General features: G+C 38.1%; 1 protein-coding gene across 1 annotated transcript in view; it reads right to left on the bottom strand.

Moving 5' to 3' along the window:
• The window catches only part of SLC4A4 (solute carrier family 4 member 4), a 508,661-nt gene that overhangs the window by 269,144 nt on the left and 214,274 nt on the right, over positions 1-25,243 (bottom strand). Inside the window, exon 6 of the mRNA XM_007942789.2 lies at positions 15,087-15,163. Within this exon, the coding sequence (XP_007940980.1) occupies positions 15,087-15,163 (77 nt within the window). The remainder of the gene's footprint in view (positions 1-15,086; positions 15,164-25,243) is intronic.

Here is a 25,243-nt window from a genome sequence, read left to right as displayed (position 1 = left end):
ATAGGAAGAAGATCTTGACATCTATTGCAAATTGCAAAAAGGGCATGGAGGCAGCATCTTCTGACTTCCTCCGATCTCAAAAGGGGGAAACAGAGTCACCATCAATAGATCAAGGCTTATTCCTATGAGGCCAGACATACTACCACCCTCCAACCTTTTTACTAAATATGATACCAGCTTTCCCTTACATGGCACTCACTAGCTCTCTGCTGGGTTCAGTAACTGGTTGCAATGGCCACACAGAACTCACGAACAATACTCATGATTATGAGGTTTATTAGGGAAGTAATAAGTTACAGCTCAAGTTCAGGAACATGATCAGGATACAATTCTTCGATCAGGATAATCTCCCCTCTGCTATGCCCTCAGGCATGCCTCTCTGCCCCTTGGTCTCTCGGCCTGGCCTCTGCCCTACTCTGGCAAGTGGTACAAAGCTCTTTTAGCTCTGCCAATAGATACACCTATGTGCATTCCACTCAGCCAGCAAGCCTCCTGTCCTAGGGCACACAGCTTTCTCACTCTATGTGCTGGAAAGCCTGCTCTCTGTCTCCTGCCTCTTGACTCCATTTCCACCTTCTCTCACCTGGGCATCTCACTCTCAGCCAGGGTGTTTCTCAGCCAAGGATGTCCAGTGCAGGGATCTCAGGACCACAGACACACTCCATTTCACCTCCAGTTCTTCTCTCTTGATGGCAGTAAGATCCCCCTTTCTGCCTCTAACTGAACCAAACCAAACCCACTGCCTTCGAGTAGATTCCAACTCATAGCATTCCCTTTGGGTTTCCAAGGCAGTAAATCTTCACAAAAGTAGATTGCCCAGTCTTTCTTCCATGGAGTGGCTAGTGCGTTTGAACCGCAAACCTTCTGGTTAGCAGTTAAATGCCTTAGGCACGACTCCACCAGAGCTCCTTAAGCCTGGCAGAGTGACAAAACTAACCAATCCCAACACCAGAGTTCTACACATCTTACTTGCATGGTCCCACCCAGTAATCCGTTGGGAGTAACAAAGATGATGGCTAGAAAAGCCATACCAAGTAATTCACTGCACCACACAAATACATTAAGAAAGTGTCTGTTGGGTCTACTAAGCTCTCAGTGTAATGCACTGAGATGTTCATACTATGGGTAATTATATGAAGAACATCAAATGGTTCAGACCATTAGCAAATTCCTCTCTCCTACACTGGCTGGACCAGGTAAGACATGGTGGGGAACAGCACCCAGGTGGCAGGGAGCAGCGGCAGAGAGAGCCCAGAGGCCAGAACAGGTAAGTGGGTCAGGGAAAGCCCCAGGCAGCAGAAAGCAGTGGCAGAGGAGGTGGGAAGTGAACGGAGCGGTTGAAAGAGCTAAGGGAGATGAACTTATCTTTCGGTTTGTCATACTGTGGTGGCTTGCATGTTGCTGTGAGGCTGGAGGCTGTGCCAGCAGGGGTGCCCATGATGGACTGGTTTTGGTGGAGCTTCCAGACAGAGACAGACTCAGAAGAAGGAAGAGGACATTCACTTCTCAAAGAATTGGCCAGGTGAAAACCTTATGTATATTAGTGAAACACTGCCTGATATATTACTAGAAAGTTTTTTGAATAGCCCTTGAAACATTGTCTGATACAGTGCCAGACGGTGAGCCCTTCAGGTTGGAAGGCTCTCAAAACACAACTGCGAAAGAGCTGTCTCATTAGAGTAGAGCCTACCTTAATGACATGATTCAAGTGGAGCCTTTGGGGCCTCCATTTGCTGAAGTGGCACAACTAAATACAAGAAGAAACAGCTGCAAACATCCATTGATGATCAGAACATAGAATGTACAAAGTATGACTCCAGGAAAACAGGAAGTTGTCAAAAATGAAATGGAACGCATAAAGGTTCATATCCCAGGCATTAGTGAGCTGAAATGGATCAGTTTTGGCCATTTTGAACCAGAAAATCATATGATCTACTATGCCAGAAATGACAAATTGAAGAGGAATGGTGTGGCGTTCATCATCACAAAGAATGTTTCAAGATCTATCCTGAAGTACAATGCTGTCAGTGATAGAATAATATCGATACACAAGGAAAACCAGTTAATACAACTACTATTCAAATTTACAAACCAACCGTCAAAGCCAAAGATGAGGAAATTGAAGATATTTACCAACTTCTGCAGCCTGAAATTGACCAAACGTGCAATCAAGATGTGCTGATTATCACTGGTGACCGCAATGCAAAAGTTAGAAACAAAGAAGAATCACTGGTAGTTGGAAAATTTGGCCTTGGACATAGAGATAATGCTGGAGATCACACGATAGAATTTTGCAAGACCAAAGGCTTATTCATTGCAAATACCTTTTTTCAACAACACAAACGGCAGCTATACACATGGACTTCACCAGAGAGAGTACACAGGAATCGGATGACTACATCTGTGGCACAAGGCAATGGAGAAGCTCACAATCTTCAGCCAAAACCAGGCCAAGAGCTGATTGTGGAACAGACCATCAACTGCTCATATGCAAGTTCAACTTGAAGTTGAAAACAATTAAAACATGTCCACAAGAGCCAAAATATGATCTTGATTATATCCATCCTGAATTTAGAGACCAACTAAAGAATAGATTTGATGCATTAACACCAATGACCAAAAACCAGAGGAACTGTGGGATGACATCAAGAACATCATCAATGAAGAAAGCAACAGGTCATTAAAAAGACAGGAAAGGAAGAAAAGACCAAAATGGATGTCAGAAGAGACTCTGAAACTTGCCCTTGAATGGAGAGTAGCTAAAGAAAATGGAAGAATGACAAGATAAAAGAGCTGAACAGAAGATTTCAAAGAGAAGCTCGAGAAGACAAAGTCAATTATTATAATAAAATGTGCAAAGACATGGAGTTGGAAACTCAAAAGAAGAACACGCTCAGCATTTCTCAAGCTGAAAGACTGAAGAGGAAATTTAAGCCTCGAGTTGCAATACTGAAAGATTCTATGGACAATATATTGAATGATGCAGGAAACATCAAAAGAAGAGGGAAGGAATACCCAGAGTCACTGTACCGAAAAGAATTGATTGATGTTCATCCATTTCAGGAGGTGGCATATGATGAAGAACCAATGGTATTGAAGGAAGAAATTGAAGCAGCACTGAGGGAATTGGTGAAAAACAAGGCTCCAGGAATTGATGGGTTACTCATTGAGATGTTTCAACAAATGGATGCCTCACTGGAGGCACCTTACTCAGCTATGCCAAGAGATTTGGAAGACAACTACCTGGCCAACTGACTGGAAAAGATTCATACTTGTACCCATTCCAAATAACAGTGATTCCACAGAATGTGGAAATTATCCAACAATATCATTAATATCACATGCAAGTAAAATCTTACTGAAGATAATTCAAAAACAGTGCCAGCAATATATTGACAGAGAATTTCCAGAAACGAAAGCTGGATGTACAAGAGGATGTGAAATGAGGATGTCATTGCTGATGTCAGATGGATCTTGGTTCAAAGTAAAGAATACCAGAGACATGTTTACTTGTGTTTTATTGGCTATGCAAAGGCTTTAGATTGTGTGGATCATAATAAATTATGGATGACACTAAGAAGAATGGGAATTCCAGAACACTTAATTGTGCTCATGAGGAACTTGTATATGGATCAGGAGGCTGTCATTTGAACAGAACAAGGCGACACTGCATGGTCTAAAATCAAGAAGGGAGTGTGTCAGGGTTGTATCCCTTCACCATACTTATTCAATCTGTATGCTGAGCAAATAATCTGAGAAGCTGGACTATATGAAGAAGAACATGGCATCAGGATTGGAAGAAGACTCATTAACATCCTATGTTATGCAGACAACACAACTTTGCTCACTGAAAGTGAGGATGACTTGAAACGCTGATGAAGAGTGAAGACTACAGTCTGCAGTATGGATTACACCTCAATATAATGAAAACAAAAATCCTCAGAACTGGACCAATAAGCAGCATCATGATAAATGGAGAAAAGATTGAAGTTGTCAAAGGCTGCATATTACTTGGTTCTACAATCAACACCAATGGAAGCAGCAGTCAAGATATCAGATGACGTATAGCACTGGGCAAAGGAGCTGTGAAAGACCTCTTTCAAGTGCTGAAAAGAAAAGATATCTCCTTGAAGACTAAGGTGTACCAGACACAACCCATGGTATTTTCAATCACCTCTTATGTATGTGAGAGCTGGACAACGAAAAAGGAAGACCACAGCAGAGCCGATGCTTCTGAGTTGTGATGTTGACAAAGAATGCTGAAAGTACCATGGACTGTTAAAAGAACTAACAAATCTGTCCTGGAGGAAGTGCAGCTAGAATGCTCCTTGGAAGCGAGAGTGGCCAGATTTTGTCTCACCTACTTTATTCATTTTATCAGAAGGGACCATTCCCTGGAGAAGGTCATCATGCTTGGCAAAGTGGAGGGACAAAGAAAAAGTGGAAGGCCCTCAATGAGATAGATTGACACAGTGGCTGCAATGATGGGCTAAGGTATAGCAAGGATCATGGGCTGGGGCAGAACCGGGCGGTGTTTCATTCTGCTGTACATGAGGTTGCTATGAGTTGGAGACAACTCGATGGCACCTAACAACAATAACAAGAACCATAGAACATCTCCAGAAATATTTTCAGAATATAAATTAGAGTATAAAGCTCTCCAGTTAAAAGTCCTCTAATGGTGTCCACTATGTTAGAATAAAATAGAGAAGTCTTTTACCTGGTTCCCTCACCTAACCTACTGCTACACGCTTGCGACCTTTGCTCCAATCATTGTAGCCTTTTTTTCCCCGTTTCTTAAATGCTCTATTCTCATTTCTCCCTTTAAGCCTTTACTCTTACTTTTTGCTCAGTCAAGAAATCTCTTCCCTCAGATCTTCTCCTGTATGGCTAATCTTTCCACCTACAATAGCTTTCCTGTACTTCTCCAGCTTTATTTTCGAGATAACACTTATCATTACATGAAATTACACTATTCATTTGTATACTTGTTTTTTTTTGTTGTTGTTGATATTCTCTCTCTCTCCAAAAAGCATGGAAACTCCATCAGTCCAAAGATTTATCTGTTCTAGTCACCTCTAGAAGCTTACCATCAAGAATGCTGTCTAGCGTAGAATAAACTTCTGAATAAATGAATGAATGATGAAGGAATTCAAACCACAGCAACAGACAGTTACAGAGTAACTTAGAAGTTCACATTTATTGCAGCTTCACAGTTACTTGAAACCATAGTTGTAAAATTTTACAAAGCCCTCTTTTTCCTTACCTAAAATCACAAGATAGACCTCTGTTTATTTCTGACATAAGTCTATCCAGTTCATTTTAAAGCAGACATAGAACTGATTTTAAATGAATGGTAGTCTTCAGATCCAGATAAATGGCTTTCAATGAAGTACAGTATTATAAAAAAAAAAAAAATTCTACTGTCCCAATTATAACATGCCCAAGTTTTTAAAATCAGTATTGATATCAGTGCTTCTCAAAGACCATTAATAACCCTAGATTATTAAATATGAGGGAGAGGGACAGAAGACATGAACAGACACCTCACCAAAGAGAATGATCAGGTGACCAACGAAGACATGAAGATATGTTCATGATCATTAGCCATTAGAGATATGCAAATCAAAACAACAATACAAAACAAAAAAAAAAAGCACATTGCCCCAGCATTAATAGCAAAGTTCAACATGACAGAAAATAACAAATGCTGGCGAGGATGTGGAGAGATTGGGACTCTCATACACTGCTGGTGGGACTGTAAAAGAGAAAACCACTGCGCAATGTGGTATGGCGATTCCTTAAAAAGTTGGGATCAGAAATACCATTTGATCCAGCAAACCCATTACTAGGTATATATCTTAAAGAAGTGAGAGCCAGGACAAGAACAGATATATGAACATCCATGTTCATCACAGCACTATTTACAATAGCAAAAAGATGGAAACAACCTAGGTTCCCATCAACAAAATGGATAACCAAACTCTGGTACATACACACAATGGAATACTATGCAACACTAAAATCTACAAAACACCGCATAACATGGATGAACTTGGAGGACATTATGCTGAATGAAATAAGTCAATCACAGAAGGACAAATATCATATTAGCTCATTATGGTAAAAAGCAAAGGACAGTTTATAGACAGAATGAAATGTTCTTTGTTAGTTATCAGGAGTAGAAGGAGAGAGGAGGGAACACTGCTAGATAGGTAAAGACAAGTGTTGGTTTGGATGAAGGGAAGGGCAATGTACCAAATGTGAGTGATCAACACAACAGCACTGAGGAAGAGGAAGACATAGAGAGGTACATGGGAGGTACAGACAACAAAGATGAACCCTTTTGCATATACAGTACTGTGTTATCAGTGATGGCAAGCATTGATCTACAGGTGGATAGATGGGTGGATACACTGAACGATCAGATATGTCTAGGCAGGGATAGTGTGTCCATGACCATGTATGGGTTGGCAGGCAATGTTTATACAAGCGTATTTGTATATACTGTAAGAATGTCCAGGTATATAGTATAGCTGACAAGGGACAAGGTTGTGACCTCTTGGCCATAGCCAGCTATCCGGAGGGAGTGAATAGTCAGACCTGTGGGCTCCAGACCATGGTCACAAGGGACATCAAGCTCAATTGGTATAATATACTATACAAAAACATTCTACATCCTACTTTCGTGAGTAGAACTGGGATCTTAAAAGCTTACAAGTGTCCACCTGGATGCAATGATGGGTCTCTCCTCATCCAGAACAAAGAAAAATGAAGGAAACCAAAGATTCATGGGAGCAATTAGTCCACAGGACTGGTAGGCAATGTGATTCTCAGCTTGTATGACCATGGGACCAGAAGAACCACATAGTACCTGGCTATCACTGTCAACTAGTCAGAGGGGGATCGAAGCAGGAGATCCTGGGTAGAGTGGAGAACAATGTGGAACAAAACTCAAAACCATAAAAAAGGACCAGATTTGCTGGTCTGATATAGCCTGTTGAGACACTTGAGACTATGGCCCCTAGTTCCCCTTCAGGTCTGGAATTGAACTCACTACTGCAGCTTCCAGCCAAATAATAGACAGGCATATGGGCTAAACATTTACATCAGGTAGATACACTACTTGGAGCGATCAATCATGGGAAAACAGAAGGGCAAAGGGAGTCAGCTCAGGGGATCAAAGAAAATGGGAGAGAAGGACACAGGGAAGAGGTAACTATGAGGATGAAGAGGGAAGAAAGTTGTTATATTGTGGGGAATTGTAGTCAATGTCATAAGACAAAATGTGTATGAACTGCTGTATGGAAAATGAATTTGCTCTCTAAATTTTCACCCAAATCACAACAAAAATTAAAAAGAAGAAGAAAAAGAATATGAGAGAAAATATGGTGGAAGAAGAAATGTCCTATAGAGATGGGAAAAGTGATGACAAATATCAGTTTTTATTAATTATTTAAATAGCAAACTAATTCCCTTTGAAAGGGGGTCAAAGATAATCATAGCAAAAGCAGTACAAATTCCCATCAAGACATCAGGCTGAAGGAAAGCTGTAGCTGCTGAGACACAGAGAAGCTCATGGAAGTCACCAAAACTGTGCTGACTAATGATGTCAATCTACTGGAACCACCTCCTCACAACATGCCTTTGTTCTCAGATTTTCACAGATGTGGTTCATTTTGGAGCTCTCCTAGCACAGCAGTGTCTCATTAGTCCCTGAAAACATGCTACAGACAAGTATTGTAATATAGATTATATAAGCCTTTCTTAGCCACTACACTTTCCCTAATAGTGGAGTGAGACCACCCAGTACTCAGTGTGAATTAGAGTTTTCGGCTAAGCTGTGAAAAAAGAAAAGGAGGTGCTATTGTACTTTTCAGTTGCTGTGAATATGAAATAGCTATTAATGCTGATGGAAGCTTTATGCAGGTCCTGGGATGGAAATATGCCTTCAAAAAGATGAAAAAAACATCCCAGCTGAACTTAGTTGACTCATTCCTATATTACACATGTGTAAGAAAAGGATTAAGAGTCTTCAATTACAGAATGTTTCCTTCTGTATTTTATTTTAAGGAAGTCATGGTTCAGCAATTTCAAACTTGTACATAGCTTAACAATTTCATTATCTTATTCTTTGACAAAATAGTTCAATTCAGATTTTCTACTTCTGCAAAGACCAAGACTTCAAAAATATGAATTAAGGCAGCCAAGTTATTTCAATAGGCAAAAATGGTGCTTTAAAAATAAATAAATAAAAGATTAGAATATACTTTAGAAATTAACCGTAGACCAAATTCCACTAGGAGACTTATGGGACAGATTCTCAGATAATCTAGCTAAATAATGAATATCATGGAAGTCATAGCCAGATAAGATTACAAGGTTATGTGAGTCTTAAGTGCCTCCATGAGAATCTTCAAGGTTTTTCTACATCTACTACATGAGGAATGGTGTGGCATTCATCAATACAAACAATGTCTCAAGATCCGTCCTGAAGTACAATGCTGTCAGTGACAGGATACTATCCATATGCCTACAAGGAAGACCAGTTAATACTACTATTATTCCAATTTATTCACCAACCACCAAAGCCAAAGATGAGGAAATTGAAGATTTTTACTAACTTCTGTAGTCTGAAATTGACCGAACATGCAATCAAGATGTGTTGCTTATCACTGGTGATTGGAATGCAAAAGTTGGAAACAAAGAAGAATCATTGGTAGTTGGAAAATTTGGCCTTAGTCACAGAAATAACGCTGGAGATGGCATGATAGAATTTTGCAAGACCAACGACTTATTCATTGTAAATACCTTTTTTCAACAACACAAATGACTGCTGTACACATGGACTTCACCAGATGGAGTACACAGGATTCAGACTGACTACATCTGTGGTAAGAGGCAGTAGAAAAGCTCAATATCTTCAGCCAAAACAAGACCAGGAGCTGATTGTGGAACAGATGATCAACTGTTCATATGCAAATTCCACTTGAAGTTGAAGACAATTAAAACAAGTCCACTAGAGCCAAAATATGATCTTGAATATATCCCTCCTGAGTTCAGAGACCATCTAAAGAACAGATTTAATGCATTGAACACTAATGATCGAAAACCAGAAGAATTGTGGGATGACGTCAAGAGCATCATCCATGAAGAAAGCAAGAGGTCATTAAAAACATGAGAAAGAAAGAAAAGACCAAAATGGATATCAGAAAAGACTCTGAAACTTGCCCTTGAGTGAAGAGTAGCTAAAGCAAATGGAAGAAAGGACAAGATAAAAGAGCTGAACAGAAGATTTCAAAGAGCAGCTCAAGCAGACAAAGCCAATTACTGTAATGAAATGTGCAAAGACTTGGAGTTAGAAAACCAAAAGGGAAGAACATGCTTGGCATTTCTCAAGCTGAAAGAACTGAGGAAAAAAATTAAGACTCAAGTTGCAAAACTGAAAGATTCTATGGGCAAAATATGGAGTGATGCAGGAAGCATCAAAAGAAGATGGAAAGAATACAGACAGTCACTGGCTAAAAAGAACTGGACAATCTTCATCCATTTTAGGAACTGGCATAGTTCAAGAACCAATGGTATTGAGGGAAGAGGTCAAAGCTGCGCTGAGGGAACTGGTGAGGAACAAGGCTCCAGGAATTAACGGAATACCCATTCAACATACAGATGTCCCACTGGAGGCACTCACTCAGTTATGCCAAGAGATTTGGAAGACAGCTACCTGGCCAACTGACTGGAAGAGATCCATATATGTACCCATTCCAAATAACGGTGATCCCACAGAATGTGGAAATTATAGAACAATATCATTAATATCGCATGCAAGAAAAAAATCTTACTGAAGATAATTCAAAAACGGTTGCAGAAGTATATTGACAGAGAACTTCCAGAGGTACAGGCTAGATTCAGAAGAGGACGTGGAACAAGGGATATCATTGCTGATGTCAGATGGATCTTGGCTCAAAGTAAAGAATACCAGAAAGATGTTTACTTGTGTCTTATTGACTATGCAAAAGCATTTGATTGTGTGGATCATAACAAATTGTGGATAACATTGAGAAGAACGGGAATTTCAGAACACTTAATTGTACTCATGAGGAACATGTACATAGACCAAGAAGCTGTCATTCTAACAGAAAAAGGGAACACTGCATAGTTTAAAATCAAGAAGGGAGTGCATCAGGGTTGTATCCTTTCACCATGCTTATTCAATCTGTATGCTGAGCAAATAATCTAAGAGTCTGGACTATATGAGAAGAATGTGGCATTAGGATTGGAGGAAGAATCATTAACAACCTGTGATACACTGATGACACAACTTTGCTTGCTGAAAGTGAGGATGACTTGAAGTACTTACTGATGAAGATTGAAGAATACAGTCTGCAGTATGGATTACAACTCAATATAAAGAAAACAAAAATCCTCACAACTGGACCTATAAGCAGCATTACGATAAATGGAGAAAAGATTGAAATTGTCAAAGACTTCACATTGCTTGGTTATAAAACTTACACCAATGGAAGAAGCAGCAGGACATCAGGCAACATATAGCACTGGGAAAATCAGCTGCAAAGGACCTCTTTCAAGTGCTGAAGAGCAAAGATGTCTCCTTGAGGACTAAGGTGAGCCTGACACAAGCCATGGTATTTTCAATCGTCTCATATTCATGTGAGAGCTGGACAATGAGTAAGGAGGACTGAAGAAGAGTTGATGCTTTTGAGCTGTAGTGTTGGTGAAGAATGCTGAAAGTACTGTGGACTTCTAAAAGAACTAACAGGTCTGTCCTGGAGGAAGTGTAGCCAGAATGTTCCTTGGAGGCAAGAATGGCCAGACTTCGTCTCACATACTTTGGTCATGTTGTCAGAAGGGACCATTCCCTGGAGCAGGATGTCATGCTTGGTAAGGTGGAGGGTCGATGAAAGAGTGGAAGGCCCTCGACGAGGTGGATTGACACAGTGGTGGTGGTGATGGGCTCAAGTATAGCAAGAATCATGGACCTGGCTCAGGACCAGGCGGTGTTTCATTCTGCTATGCATAGGGTCGCTATGAGTCAGAGATGACTCGATGGCACCTAACAACAACTATTACTACTATATGAACTGCAATCTGCAGATTGCAATTTCAATTAAAATTGGGCATGTAATTTTGAGATGCTATTTTATTATTGATAAACTTGGGGGGGAGAGGGCGCACAGATCAAGCCCTTTTAAAGCCTTTGTATCACTAAGTACAGTACTTCTGTTGTTGCTGTCCAGTGCTGTAGAGACAGCTCCCACTGATAATGACTGTATATATAACAGAACAAAATGTTGCCTGTTGCCCATCCTCACAACTGTTGCAATGTTTGAGCCCCTATTGCAGCCTCTGTGTCAATCCAGTAATATTTCTACAAGAGAGTTAAAGCTAAAAGGTAAAATGATGAGAAAGATGATCTTTCTTACCCTCACAACTGATTGCATAGTCACATGAAAATTATGTAACTAAACCTACTGTCTTTGATAAGCATAGATTGCTCTTGTAAATGTTTTAAAGGACACAAAGGGAATAAGGAGAGATAAATCAATCTAAGGTAATTGGAGATGATAACTGTATAATGGAAAAAAAAAATCCTCCATAGCAACAAAATAGAAGAGATTATTTACGGAGATTTACACATAGATGGGCTCCAGATGAACTTTTTAAATATAATTCTCCCAGGTGTTTTTTTTGCTTAATAAATATAACATCCAAGTTGGAATATTGTTGAAGCATTGAATCACCTAAATTTTGGCTAAGATTTTCTGCTGTTAACTATTTTGGGCTATTTCTCAATAAAGCAGCCGCTACTGAAATCGTAAGTACGTAGGCTGGGCAGAGCTAGGGAGAAAAAGTATAGTCCACAGATTTGTTTCTTCTGCTTTACCAAAACAGAATCATATCTAAAATATGTCCTCAAATTTTGCCCTTATATAGGTGACAGGAATTCTGTTCCCCTTCATAACTCCAAACATTAATGCCATTTCTTATGCTACTGGGAAGTTAAGTAGATCCAGACAGTTGAGAGGTACCATCCCAACTGTTCACATTGTATCCAGGCAGAATAATCAGTCAATCAGAAACTTCTGTCCTGGTCATGGAAGTTTTGGGGGCCAACTTGGACACACAGCATGAATTTGACTTCACTGCCAAGCTAACTTCCAGGATGCTGGCTAATTAATCATAAAAGGTTTTTCAAAACATATTTGAGCCTGTGATCTTTTTTCCCTACCCAAACGGAGAAAAGAAAAAAAAATATAAACAAAAAACAACTATTACATGCAAATAAAATGAGTTATAGTGGTTACTGAGGAAGAAAAAAAAAACAGGTGGAAAAAAAAATAATAAAGCTCCAGGTTTTGTGTGTGTGTGTGTGTGTGTTGTTTTGTTTTGGTTTTTTTGCCATATTTGCCTCTTACTATTTTCTTCTTCTAGCCCTAAAATGAGGCAGGATTGTTTTGAATTGAAGGCAGTAAGATACTAAGTATAGAAACTGGAAACATTAGTTTGCATTCCTACCCCATTACTCGACTGTAAGAAGATCATGGGTGAATTATAAGGCTTCTCTTCAAACTCTGTGACAGACAGCAAAGGATCAAGTCCCCAAAAGGAGGAAGAACTCATTGGATTAACTGTGGCAACTGTAACAGATGAAGTGGAGATGGATAACTCCTCTGACAATGCTATGTTCATCAACCTTCATCTGCTGGCCCTGGAAATAAGAACCAAACCCCTAAATTCCTGTGGCTTCATCTTGACATGTACCTTGATTAGTTCAGTGATCAGCTATGATGATTGCAATACTAGGGATCAGCATCAAAGATTCTGAAGTTAAGGATACATGGATTTTATACCAGAATCAACACTTCAAAAAACATATTGTTCCAACATATTTCTTCTAACACTAGAATAAAAGCTTATGTAATATGCATCTTAAGCCATTGAATTTATTCCACATATGTCTAGATTTGAAGACACCAACATGGTAAGAAATTTCTCTTAGCCAGCATTTACCAGCTGTTTATCCACAAATTTCTGACAAGAGGAAAGCCTCCCCTGACAAAAGCAAGCTTCTTCAAAAGGTCTGTCAACCAGATAGTCCTAAAACTAAATAGCACACTCTCTTATCCAATATCAAGACTGCTGGTAAACCCCATAAATAATCTGAACACTGCTTGGTAAATATTCCATAGAGCCAAAATGTGCAAAACAGCTCTGTGGGAAAATTTCAACAAATTCTAGTATCCTCAATTTTCCCTTTTCTACTATTGTTACATAGCTACCAATGTATCCAATATTTAAGTTTTTTCCTCCCTTATCATTTCATGGAAGAGAACAATCCATATTAGGGAAATAACATTTGAAGGAGTGGGTGCAGCCAGGGGAGACAAGAATAAATCTGAAAATAGGAGGGGAGAGGAAAAGTTATATTTAAAAAAAAGACCTGACCAAAGTAGAGTTCCTCTTCTGAGGAACATAAATAAATTAAAAGAAGATAGTATCAAATTTCAAAGGATCTTAAAAGCCAGTTCAAAAATCAAAACCACTGTCATCGAGTTGATTCTGACTCACAGAGAGTATTTAGGACAGAGTAGAAGTGCCCCATAGGGTTTCCAAGGCTATAAATCTTTACAGAAGCAGACTGCCTCATCTTTCTCCCATGGAGAGGCCTGGGGGTTTAAACCATCAACTTCTATGGTTAGCAGGCAAATGCTTTAACCACTATGCCAGGGGATTCCAAAGTTAACTTTGTAGTAAGCCATTGTAAGTTTTTGGATCAGGAAGAACTAAGAGGACAATAATATGAAAAGTGTATTAACTAGGAGAAAATGGTTAAAGAAGAGATGAATTCCAAAGGCCCTTTGAGCAATCCCATTTGAGATGTTGAAGGCCAAGATTAGGGTGGTGCTTTTAAGAACGAAGAAAGAATAGAAAAGCCATTTAGAAGAAAGAGTATAATTACTCCTTTCCTCTTCTTTTTAGAATTCACCTTTGTCCAAGGTGATGCACCCATCTACTCTAGGGAGATACACCCCTTAGATCAATCAGCCATGAGACAGCACAGGAGCAGTATTCGCACAGAGGGAAAGCTGGACAGATAGAAATGCATAGTTCAGAAGGGCATGGGGAGAGTGTAGTCACAGGGACAGGAGGGGAGGAGAGTTGTTAAAAATTTTTTTTTTTTAAATTCACCTTTGTCACTATTACAAGTGCTGCAAATTCAAGAATTAGTTATAAAAGCAAGAATCTGATACTTGATTTTCTAACATGAGTTATTTATTATTATTCACACTTAGCAGAGGTGGAAAATGATGTCCAACATCACATAGATAATAAGGTTTGGAACAAGAGCTGAGACCACGTCTTCTTGTTTCACATTCTTTGTTCTTTCCAGTAAATGCCAGTTCTCTATGACTTTGAGGGAACAGGTTAGAATTTCTGTCATTTTAAAAAAGGAATTCATTCCTTTGAAGCTTTGAGATTTTTTTTTACTTAGCATACATCCTTATATAATCATCAACACACAATATTCATGAAACATCCTTCCACAGACATTCAACTATCTGGGGAAACGGTTCCATTTTTACCATGTTCTTTATAAAAGAAGCAAATAAAGAGATTCAAAATTTGTTTTCTCTCAATTTACTTCAAAAAGGCTACTTACTGTATGTTTTAATAGACAAATAAATATACAGCTAACAAAACTAACTTAATTATCATTACTTTTACCTAAAATATCTCCTGAGAGTGAAAAACTACTAGCATTTCTTAGCTTTTTATAGTTTACCAAAGTACTTTTTTAATACATTATCTCATTTAACTCTCGCAATAAGCCTGCAAGCTGTAATTGCCCATGCAAACAGAACTATAAGTGCTGGAATCAAAACTCAAATTCTTATCTATCAAGTTCCAAATCCCTTCAGGTACTTACTGCTTCTCATTCACTCAGAGAAAATACAACTCTCATATGCTTATAATGGTCCAGTTTAAGGTAGAGACCATCACCTCTAACCTTTTCCCAGCAGCTCTTAGATATATATTCAAAGAGGCAAGAATTCCTTGCTTACCTGGTCTTTCTCTGGTTTATCAGAAATGTCATTCAGACTGGAGGAAGTCAGATTCCTATGGGTCATCGCTGGGCTACCTGGCAAAACAAAAATGAAGTCTGATTAAATACTTCTTTTCAAAAACATAAAGAACTGGTTGTATACTTAATAAACACTAGTAGATGAGAATGAGAATGGTGGTGATGTTTTAACCACATTAAGATTTTCCTGAAAAGTTTTCCAGAGTCCTGGTTGGAATATAAACATAGTTCAAGGGACAGTATGTAAAATCTCAAATACATTGTTTAAGTCTTCTTGCCTGATTCTATTTTAAGATAATAAAAATTAATTTACTTCTTACCTTTTGTCACTGCCCTCTACTCTCCACATATCCTAGTGGGGCTGGTGTCCTTTTCTTTTCTTATCTCCTGCAGAGCCTGGCTCATTCTTCATCTTCAGCATATTTCACCCCTGAATGCTGGCCCTGACCTCCTCTCATTCAGCCTTCTGCACCGTTGCAAGAACACCACTTATTCTCACCAACTCAAAAAGCCACGAGTATTCCCTTCTCTAGCTAACACCAAGACCAGAAATCTTTCTCCTTAATGGAAATCTGACCCAAGAACCCTATTTTTTGCCTCAAAACAGGCCTATCACAGGTTCCTTTAATTTCTCTCCATTCCCATTTGCCAGAGTAAAATAAGCATGTCCCTTCTCCTCCCCTGACATGCAAAACTTTTTACTTAAATCAAAGGACAGGTTTCATCAGGAACACTACATGAGAACCAATTTCCCTGGCTGCTGTAGATAAATTCATTGGCAATCCAGCCAATGATTTCAGGTGCCATTAAACAAGAATACAGAAGAGGAACATCTAGGAGGGTGACAAAAAAAAAAAAGAGAGAGAGAGTGACAGACCAATTTAAAGTAGACTATGTTACTCAACAGAATGCTAAACTTTCATTCTGCAGTTGGACCTGAAATGTCTAAGCTTACTAAGTAAAAGTAACTTTTTGAAGGCAGGGTATTGGATCCAATCCCTGAAGGGTGCCAAGTAATGCCTTCACCATTAATCCACAATGATCTGATTGAGGACTTCACAGCTAGAGGACAAGGGTTGAAAATAAGCACTGAAGTTCAAATGCAGATATACAACATTGGCTTCCAGGTAATTCTTTGGATTACAGACTTCAGTTCCTTCAGAGTAAAACTCTAAAATATAATTTTATAAAAGACTAAACTCTACTCCTAATAATTTAAAGTCTATATAACTGCAGGTCCTTAGATAATATAATTGCTTTTAATTATTAGATCAGAAGAATCCTAATTTTCTTGAGCTGACAAGACAGGATATTTTCCACTCTGCTGCATTTCATTGAGTAAGGATGGCCTACATCTTTTAAATCCTTCACCTGGTGGGGGTATTTTATTCTAGGAAAATTTGAGCACAGACATTTTCCAAAGGGAAGTAACATCTGAAAAACTGCTTTTTGAGCAAAATTTAAAGAAATCTTTTGAAAACCACATTTCCTTCTCTGAATCGCATACTAGGTTCTTTATGTCCATTTACTACAAAAGACACCAGGTACGTACTTGAATTCCTTCAGATAATCCTTGGCTTGAAACTAACAGAAAATGATGAGTCAGTATAATTTTGCACTTTACATTATTAAAAAACAAAACCATTTATTTGGATTAACTGGGCACAAGATCTGTTTGAATTAGTGAAGAAATCTAAATAAATATATTCTTTTTTTTTCCTTTTTTTTAAAATTATTTATTGTGATTTGGGTGAAGATTTACAGAGCAAATTCACTTTCCATACAGCAGTTCACATATACTTTGTCTCATGTCATTGACCATGTTGTTGTTGTTGTTGTTATGTGCCGTCGAGTCGACCATAGTTTACCACAATGCAACAGCTCCCCTCCCACTTTCTCCCCATAGTTACCTCTTCCCAGTGTCCATCCCTCCATACTCTCCTGCCCCCTGAGCTGTCTCCCTGTGCATAAGCAGCCCTTCTTTCTCCCATGATTGTTCTCTCCAGGGCGTGTCTACTTGAGGTAAATGTTTAACTCACATGCCTGTACTTTGTTTGGCTGGAAACCACAGGTGTGGGTTCAGTTCCAGACCTGAAGGGCAGCTAGGGGCCATAGTCTCAATGGTTCCATCAGGCTCTATTGGACCAGCAAACCTGGTCCCCACCAGAAATCTAAATAAATATATTCTTAAGGCAATGAAACTTTAGTGCTCTTAATCATAACTACAATTTAAACTAATCTTGTACAAATGAATAGGTAAGACTGATTTGTAATTACCAAATACATTGTATATAAGTAGTGGTACTGAAATAATCTGAAAGCAACTTTTCAGTAAGTGATTTTAAATGTCCTGGGTAATATCCTAAACTCATTGATTTGCTTAGGAAACGCTTTACAAATACTGCAAAGGTACATTTCAGCCCACTTGCTGTCCTAACTAATGCAAAATCTAAATAGACTGAAGGCAAATGAATATAGTTTTTATTATTATTAGAAAATTTCATTAATGTCATAACTTTTCCAAGAAATCCCATATACTGCTTCACTTTTTCTCTCATTTCTGAAAGACAGTTGTGGTATCACTAACTCTGGTGGCACAGTGGTTAAGCACTTGGCTGTCAACATAAAGGCTGGTGGCTCAAACTCACCAGCAGCTCCACAGGAGAAAGATGTGGCAGTCTGCTTCCATAAAGATTACAGCCCTGGAAACCCTATAGGGCAGTTCTACTCTGTCCTATAGGTTTGCCATGAGGCATTATTGACATGACAGCAAAGGATTATCCAGAGCCATACAACACGGTGGCAGAGGAAGAAAGGCACAGGTCCAAGGAAGACACAGGAAGCAGATAGGGAGAAGGAGACTGATATTATAAGCAATAAAAGCTATTGTCCTTCCTAACTTTATCTGATACTCATTAATAAAGGTAATTAATATTAACAACTTCATTAATGTTTAAGTCTACGATACTGAAGGAACTTGGACATCAACACTTCTAGATAACTAAGGAAAAAGATAAGCATCCGTCAATCTTTTCCCACCTCCTTCCCTAGTAAACTCTTACCTCACCAACAACAGCCCCTTGAGCCAGAGACAGATGCTCTGCTTTGTTCTAAATCATTGGTTCCAAAAGTGTGGTCCCTAAATCAGCAGCAGAAGCATTACCTGGGCACTTGTTAGAAATGCAAATTCTTGGGCCCCACCTCAGACTAACTATATCAAAACTCTAGGTGTGGTGCCCAGCAATGAGGGTCTTAACAAACCCTCCAAATGAGTCCAAAGCATGCTAAAGTTTGAGGATTGCTACCCTAAATAAACCAGTTATCTTAAGAGGATGATATTCCAGGAAGAATTTAAGTTGAGAAAAACATATACAGGTTAGAATGGACAGAGAGGTAATTCTAATAGCCTGGCCCTCCTCCAAGCCACTGTTCCAAACTCTCATATCTCAAACAAATCATTAAATTACCATCCTTGCCATTTAAATACACAAAAATGGCCATACTTGGCTTCTCCTCTAAATCTCCACCTATACAACCAATAAACAAGTAAGTTTGTTTTGGAAACTCACTGTTTAATCAGTCTTTTCCAAAAATATCACCCAAATCAAAGAAGACAAGGACAAGAACCAAAAAGTTCACAGGCAAGATTTTATTTGGGAATCTGAAATCTGTGAGTGGCATTTTAGCAAACCAGGGAAGCTGTTACATAATACGTACCTAACAACACTCTATTGTGGATGTTTTGTACCTGACATTCAATAAGAAACATTGTCAGAGTCAATCAGTGCTTCCCGTTTAGAGTTTTTGAACAATAATACAAAGTCATTGTACTGGAATCCTGAGAGAGTAGGAGTTGTAGAGAAAAATGCCACCTTGTACCCAAAAGGTAAAATACAAGGATATTCTAAAGTATTCTATTTCTTGTGCAAGTGGTAATGCATTCATGCAATGCTAGCCTATAAGGCCCTCCTTTCTACCTAAAATCCAGGGCATGCAAATGTCTTATGATTGTTCATGATCCAAAGTAACTTTGCTTCTTTAAATTTGATTAAAAGAGAAGAAGAAGAACCAGCCCTGAGGGCATAGTCATAGTTATAATTAATTTCCGTATCACTATTTTCTGACTTCAGGCTGTCCTGAATTACGAACACGTTCCATTCCTATGTCTATCTTTAACTAGTATTTATTTGTACACGCTAAGTCAGAACAGTTGACTAACATCAGTTAGTCAAATGTTTGTCTTAGTATATAGATAGTATACCTTTCTATGCATAAAAAAAAACACTTCCAGATTCACTAAAACATCTTTAACAAAATAACCAAATAGTAAACCCATCACTGTCAAGTTGATTTTAACTCACAGCAACCCTACAGAACAGAGACGAACAACCCCATATGGTTTCCAAGGCTATAAATTTTTACAGAAGCAGACTACCATATCATTCTCCCATAGAGCAGCTGGTGGTTTCAAACCACCAACCTCTTGGTTAGCAGCCAAACACTTTAAACACTGTATGTCCAGGATTCCTTAACATTGTTATTGTTGTTATGTGCCATCAAGTTGGCCCCGACTCATACTGACCCCTCCTTGGGTTTCCCAGGCAGTATCACTATGGAAGTATATTGCCCAAACTTCCTTCCGAGGAGTGGCTGGTAGGTTTGAACTGTCAGCCTTCTGGTTAGCAGTCAAGTGCTTTTAGGTAATCCTTAACATTACAATACAGTAAAAATAATAATAATAATGTTTTGATACGTATCACAAAGTAGCACCTGTTTGTTATTACAAACCATTGCTTGTGCCTTGAATTTTTAATATAGGCTTTATGTGGGTTGGTTTGTATTATAGATTGCACATAACTTGGACGTTAGTAACCCTGGCATTACCTGTATAAGAAAAAGTAAGCTTTGAAAAATCACATTTTCAAGCAGTTTCACACAATCAAAAACAATTTCATTTTCAAAGGACCCACTTGGCAGGTACACACTGTCTTCTGTAAAAATTAATTATATTCTGTACTAAGTTTAAAAATCATTGTTATTCTCTGGCATATATGTACCAATTCATAAAATCAAAAAAAAAAAAACCTCACTGCCGTGGAATCAGATTCCGACTCAGAGCAACCCCTCCTTGGGTTTCCGAGGCGGTATCACTACTGAAGTAGACTGCCCAACCTTCCTTCCAAGAGTGGCTGCTGGGTTTGAATCACCAGCCTTCTGGTTAGCAGTCAAATGCCTTAGGCACTATGCCACCAATTCATAAAGTCCTTTGAAATTATGTCTATTCGAAACGATTAAAATGGAAGAAGAGTGAGGAGAATGCACAGCACAGGCACAAAAGGATACTCATGTATGCAAATATGCATGGAATACAACAGCACATAAACTCTGCTCCCAATCCCCCCATTCACACTGCCATTAAATGAGCCAGTAAAGACCCTAGGGACAAGGTAAAACAAAGACTGCATGGCCTATAGAATAAAACAATATTTTTATTTTTAATATTAACTACTTAATAATTTTAACATGAAAAATAATCAAATAGACATATAACAGAATGTGAACATTCCTGTCAAAAAATTCATAGGTATGAGTCTGATTATTCTTCTTGGGACCCCAAAACCAGTAATAAATGGAATTTCAGAATAAACCAAACAAAAATCCACACTCACTGCCATCAAGTTGATTCCAACTCCTAGTGATCCTGTAAGACTGAGTTGAACTACTTCATAGGGTTTCCAAGGCTGTCATCTATCCTATGGAAGGAGATTACCACATCTTTTTTCCAGGGAGCAGCTGATGGGTTTAAACCAGTGACACATGTTGTTTTTATGTGCTATCAGGTTGGCCCTAACTCATAGCAACCCATCCTTGGGTTGCCGAGGCAGTATCACTACAGAAGTAGATTGCCCAACCTTCCTTCCAAGGAGTGGCTGGTGGGTTTACATAGGCACTATGCTGCCAGAGCTCCTATATCAACACTTAGAGATTAGTATTATCACTTTAATGAGAAGTAAAATGAACTTCAAAGAAGTTAAATTCATGGTCACACAGCAAGTGATAAAACTATGACATAGATCTGGACCTCTTAATCCCAAATCCTGTGCCTGGGAGGCAGGGGCGGATAACTGGTCTCATTTCATGTTATTTACATAAATAAACATGTAAATTCCATCATTCCAATGAAAATAAAATTTAACGCCACAATGAATATGTTCTATTTTTACATCAATTATGTACAATATAACATCACTAAAGATGTTTAGGTAGACATGTTCTCAATTTACAGCTTGCTGTTTCCAAAGACAGTTTGTATTTACTTTTTCATTTTCATAAAGAAGGAAAAAAATTTATCTTCATAAAGAAGGGGAAAAAAAGCTGAGTACAGAACTCAGCTACTGTGTGTCACTGTGATAAAGCAGTAGCCTAAAACTGCAGCTCTATGACAAAGAAAAAAGGATGCTAAAAGCCACAGTAATGTAATTATAAAAGCAATAATGCCAGATAGGTAGTCATAGGCAAGTGTCTGTAAAATTCACCAGTGTACATATAGCCAATTCTCCATTATTTCCATATTGGTTTTCTATGCATAAATATATCCCAACTCCAATTTCTTCCCATTTGAACAGCTGAAAACAGAACTAAATGGGATGAGAAGAAAAAGGAATCAAATGAATAACCTGTCATGAGTTTGACTGAGAAAGTCTGAGAGGAATGGCTAAAAGATAAACTTGGATTTTGTTAGATCAATTCCTACTCTCCCATGACAACAGAATATCAGGAGATATCTCTACCCAAAAAACATATTAATAAACAGCCATTTAGGGCCTCCAACCCATTTCCCACTCCCAAATAAAACATAGAAATATTTAAAATTTAAGTATTAGACTAAGAAAAGTTAAAAATATCATCAAAGAGAGACCTTTAAAGGAATTTCATAACTAAGAAAAAAAATCAATTAGGGTATTTTTGCTTGTTTCACTTTTTGTTGCATGTTTTGATTAGAGGATTTTTGTTATTGGTTTGTTCATGATTTAACATAAGGTAAACTCCATGAGCCCAGAGCCAAAGCCCTTGGTTTGTCTTGTTCATGGCTATATCTTCATAGCCTGGCACTAGTGGCAGTGAATAAATATTTGTGAATGAATGAATAATAGCAACTGGATATCATTTTACCTCCAATCAGAGTTACTACTATAAATGCTACCTACTGTTTAAAGTCTATTTCCTATGGAAGGAGATGCTGTGTGTACATTCCAGGAGCCTTAAGACTTGGAAAGTCTTAAAGTAAATAAAGAAGTTTGTAGCTGGCCCAGAATTAACAGAACCGAAAGACTGCCAAACTGGCTAGAAGCCTGTCAGCCAGCAGTGGGAGCAGTGGTAAGGAGCAAGAAAGGGTAGAAGGAGAAACTTCCTGCAAAGGAAGGATCAGGAGGTGAAAATGAGAGAAGAAATGAAGGAGAGGATCAGGACCTCCACTAAAGGAAAGGTAAGCCTGGATTACAGAAAAGCCTGAGAGGACTGAAATACCTGGAAGAATGTGATTGTTTGGAAAGTGGAGAAAATTTGCAGAAAGAAAGAAGACATCAAAAGAGCCAGATAACTATCAAAGCACTGGGCACAGTTCTACCCAAAAGCTGAAATCATTCCTAATATATGGGACAAAGATAATGGCAAGGACATCCTTACATGGAGAGTTGAAGTGTGCAGAGGTCAAACCACAGCAAATCGAAACTAGGTGTATAACAGACAGGTGAATTTCTCTGCCCTCTGGAAACCTCTCCTGTCCCCATTCCCTGGGATAACTTTTTTAACCTCCCCTTCTTTGACACTATTCTCTCCTGTTCTTGAATTTTCTGAGCATTCTGTGGGGGTTTGCCAAAAGTCAATAATTGATTCTTAGACACCTCAATGTCAAGTACACAAGTTTCATTTCTAATTTCTTTTAAATTTTACCAGCAAAAGCAAAATGCTCTAAACTACAGTTACTCTCATTCTAATATTATTATACTAGATATTTCATTTTTACTGTTTTATAAAATAGCTATTTCAAAATTTGTGAAAAGCATTTCATTCTCTTTCACATATACACACACACACAAAGACAATTAAAAATCTGTACTCTGCTGAGGAAGCATTCAGAACAAGCAAGGACTAGGAAATTTACTCAAGTACTAAAAAAGTACTTCAAGGAATCTGTAGTCCTTGTGATTATATGTTTGTAATTGTGTAATAGTTTCCTTCTCTCTCTCTAGTACATGAACACATATACATGAGTACAGATATAGGCATATACACACACACACACACATACACAAGACATCCAGGGAAGAACAAGAAGTTATTCCCTCTAAAAGATGCAGGTTAAAGTATACAAAGTAATTTGTGACTTTCTTGTCTCACAAACGTAGAAAGAGAAAAGAATAGTATCTTCAGCAAGCCTAGACCAGCCAGTAAAAAAAAAAAAAAAAAAATGGCATGGCCTACCAATGGTAGATTATGACAGAAATAAATTAATATGCTCTTTTATTCCAAGTATCCACTAACCCAAACTGGTATTTACTAAAATACCCCTAAGCCAAGTTAAAGAATTTCAACAGGTTCCTCCAGCCACATTTCAAAGAACATGTACCAGTGCCTAATTTTATGTTTGCTCTACTATCTTGTATCCATATGTAGACTCCAGATCCAAGACATATTTAAAATAATAAAAATAATAATAATAAACTCTAATTCAGGCTAATGAAGGAATTCTTTGAACCGATAAAAATGCCTAAGTTTAAAATGTTTAAGAAAGCTGCCAATTCAAGATGATAAACTTAGAATACAACTTAGTAAATGAGTTTATCTCATCTCTCTTTCTACTTTCAAAATGATAGATAAAAATTATACACACATACACATATGGAGGTCTGGTGGTGTAGTGGTTAAGGCATTTGGCTGCTAACCAAAAGGGTGGCACACCAGTTGCTCCACAGAAGATGAATCAGTCTGCTTCTGTGAAGATTTACAGGCTTGGAAACCCAATGGGAGTCGCCATGAGTAGGAAGAGACTAGATGGCAGTGAGTTTGCTCTGTTGTTGTTGTTTTGAGTTATAAATATATAGATATATCAATATATCTATACTTATCTATCTACCTCCACATTAAGAACTTATAGGAGACCAGCACAGACAAGATACTTCAAAAAGTTTCTGGAAAAAGAGTAGATAGAGTAACAGAACTTGATGCTATTTACACTATTTAGAAATTGTAGTGTAAAACTTATGCAAAAGAATGTAGTTAAAAAAACAAAGAAAGAGACAGAGACAGAGAAAATAATCACTGGAGAAGCTCCAGACTGGCAGATGCCAAGTAAAAGGAGGGAGGAGTAAGATGCAGCCTAAAAGTGATGAGTTTGTGGCAAATCTATGCACAGACTGCTACCACCCCAGTGAGCAGAACAGCGAGCAGCTAAGACATTTACACTAAATCAAACACCAAACCCATAGCCATCGAGTAGATTCCAACTCATAACAACCCTATAGGACAGAATAGAACTGCTGCAATCTTTATGGAAGCAAACTGCTACATTTTCTCTGGCAGAGCACAGAGTGGGTTCAAACCACCAATCTTTTGGTTAGCAGCCAAGTGCTTAACCATTATGCTACCACAGTTCCTGGCATTTATACCACAGGCCAAAAATAAGAAGGGCTCTTTGCTAAAGCAGTATTCTGAAAAGAACAGGGCAATCAGTACAAGTGTTTGTATCACAGGACAAATTCGTTAGGATTCTAGAATTTAGAGGAAATTTTCTTTTTCACTATAAAATAAACCCTCCTTCTTAAATAGAAGTGGACAATTTAGGATTTTTCCTGGATAGAGGAAGCCCAAGACTAAAAAGAAAAAGAAAAGAAAAAAAAAAAAAAAAAACTTCAGAAAAATAAGTATCATTTAGAAAATTTAAAATAATTTTTACAACTTTGTAGAGAGATTTGAGATTATATGCATAAAACATGATCAGGATGCTATGAAAATAATGTACAGCAAGAAAAGATTTTTAGAATTAACATATAATTATGTAAATTAATATATGACTAAGAAGAGAGAAAACTTCAATATAAGGCTTACAAAATAAAATCAAGACAATCTTCCAAAAAT

Source organism: Orycteropus afer, unplaced genomic scaffold, assembly GCF_000298275.1.
Source record: "Orycteropus afer afer isolate SDZICR_OR568_19922 unplaced genomic scaffold, OryAfe1.0 scaffold00098, whole genome shotgun sequence".
NCBI classification, from domain to species: domain Eukaryota; kingdom Metazoa; phylum Chordata; class Mammalia; order Tubulidentata; family Orycteropodidae; genus Orycteropus; species Orycteropus afer.
This window is presented reverse-complemented; position numbering and strand designations above follow the sequence as displayed.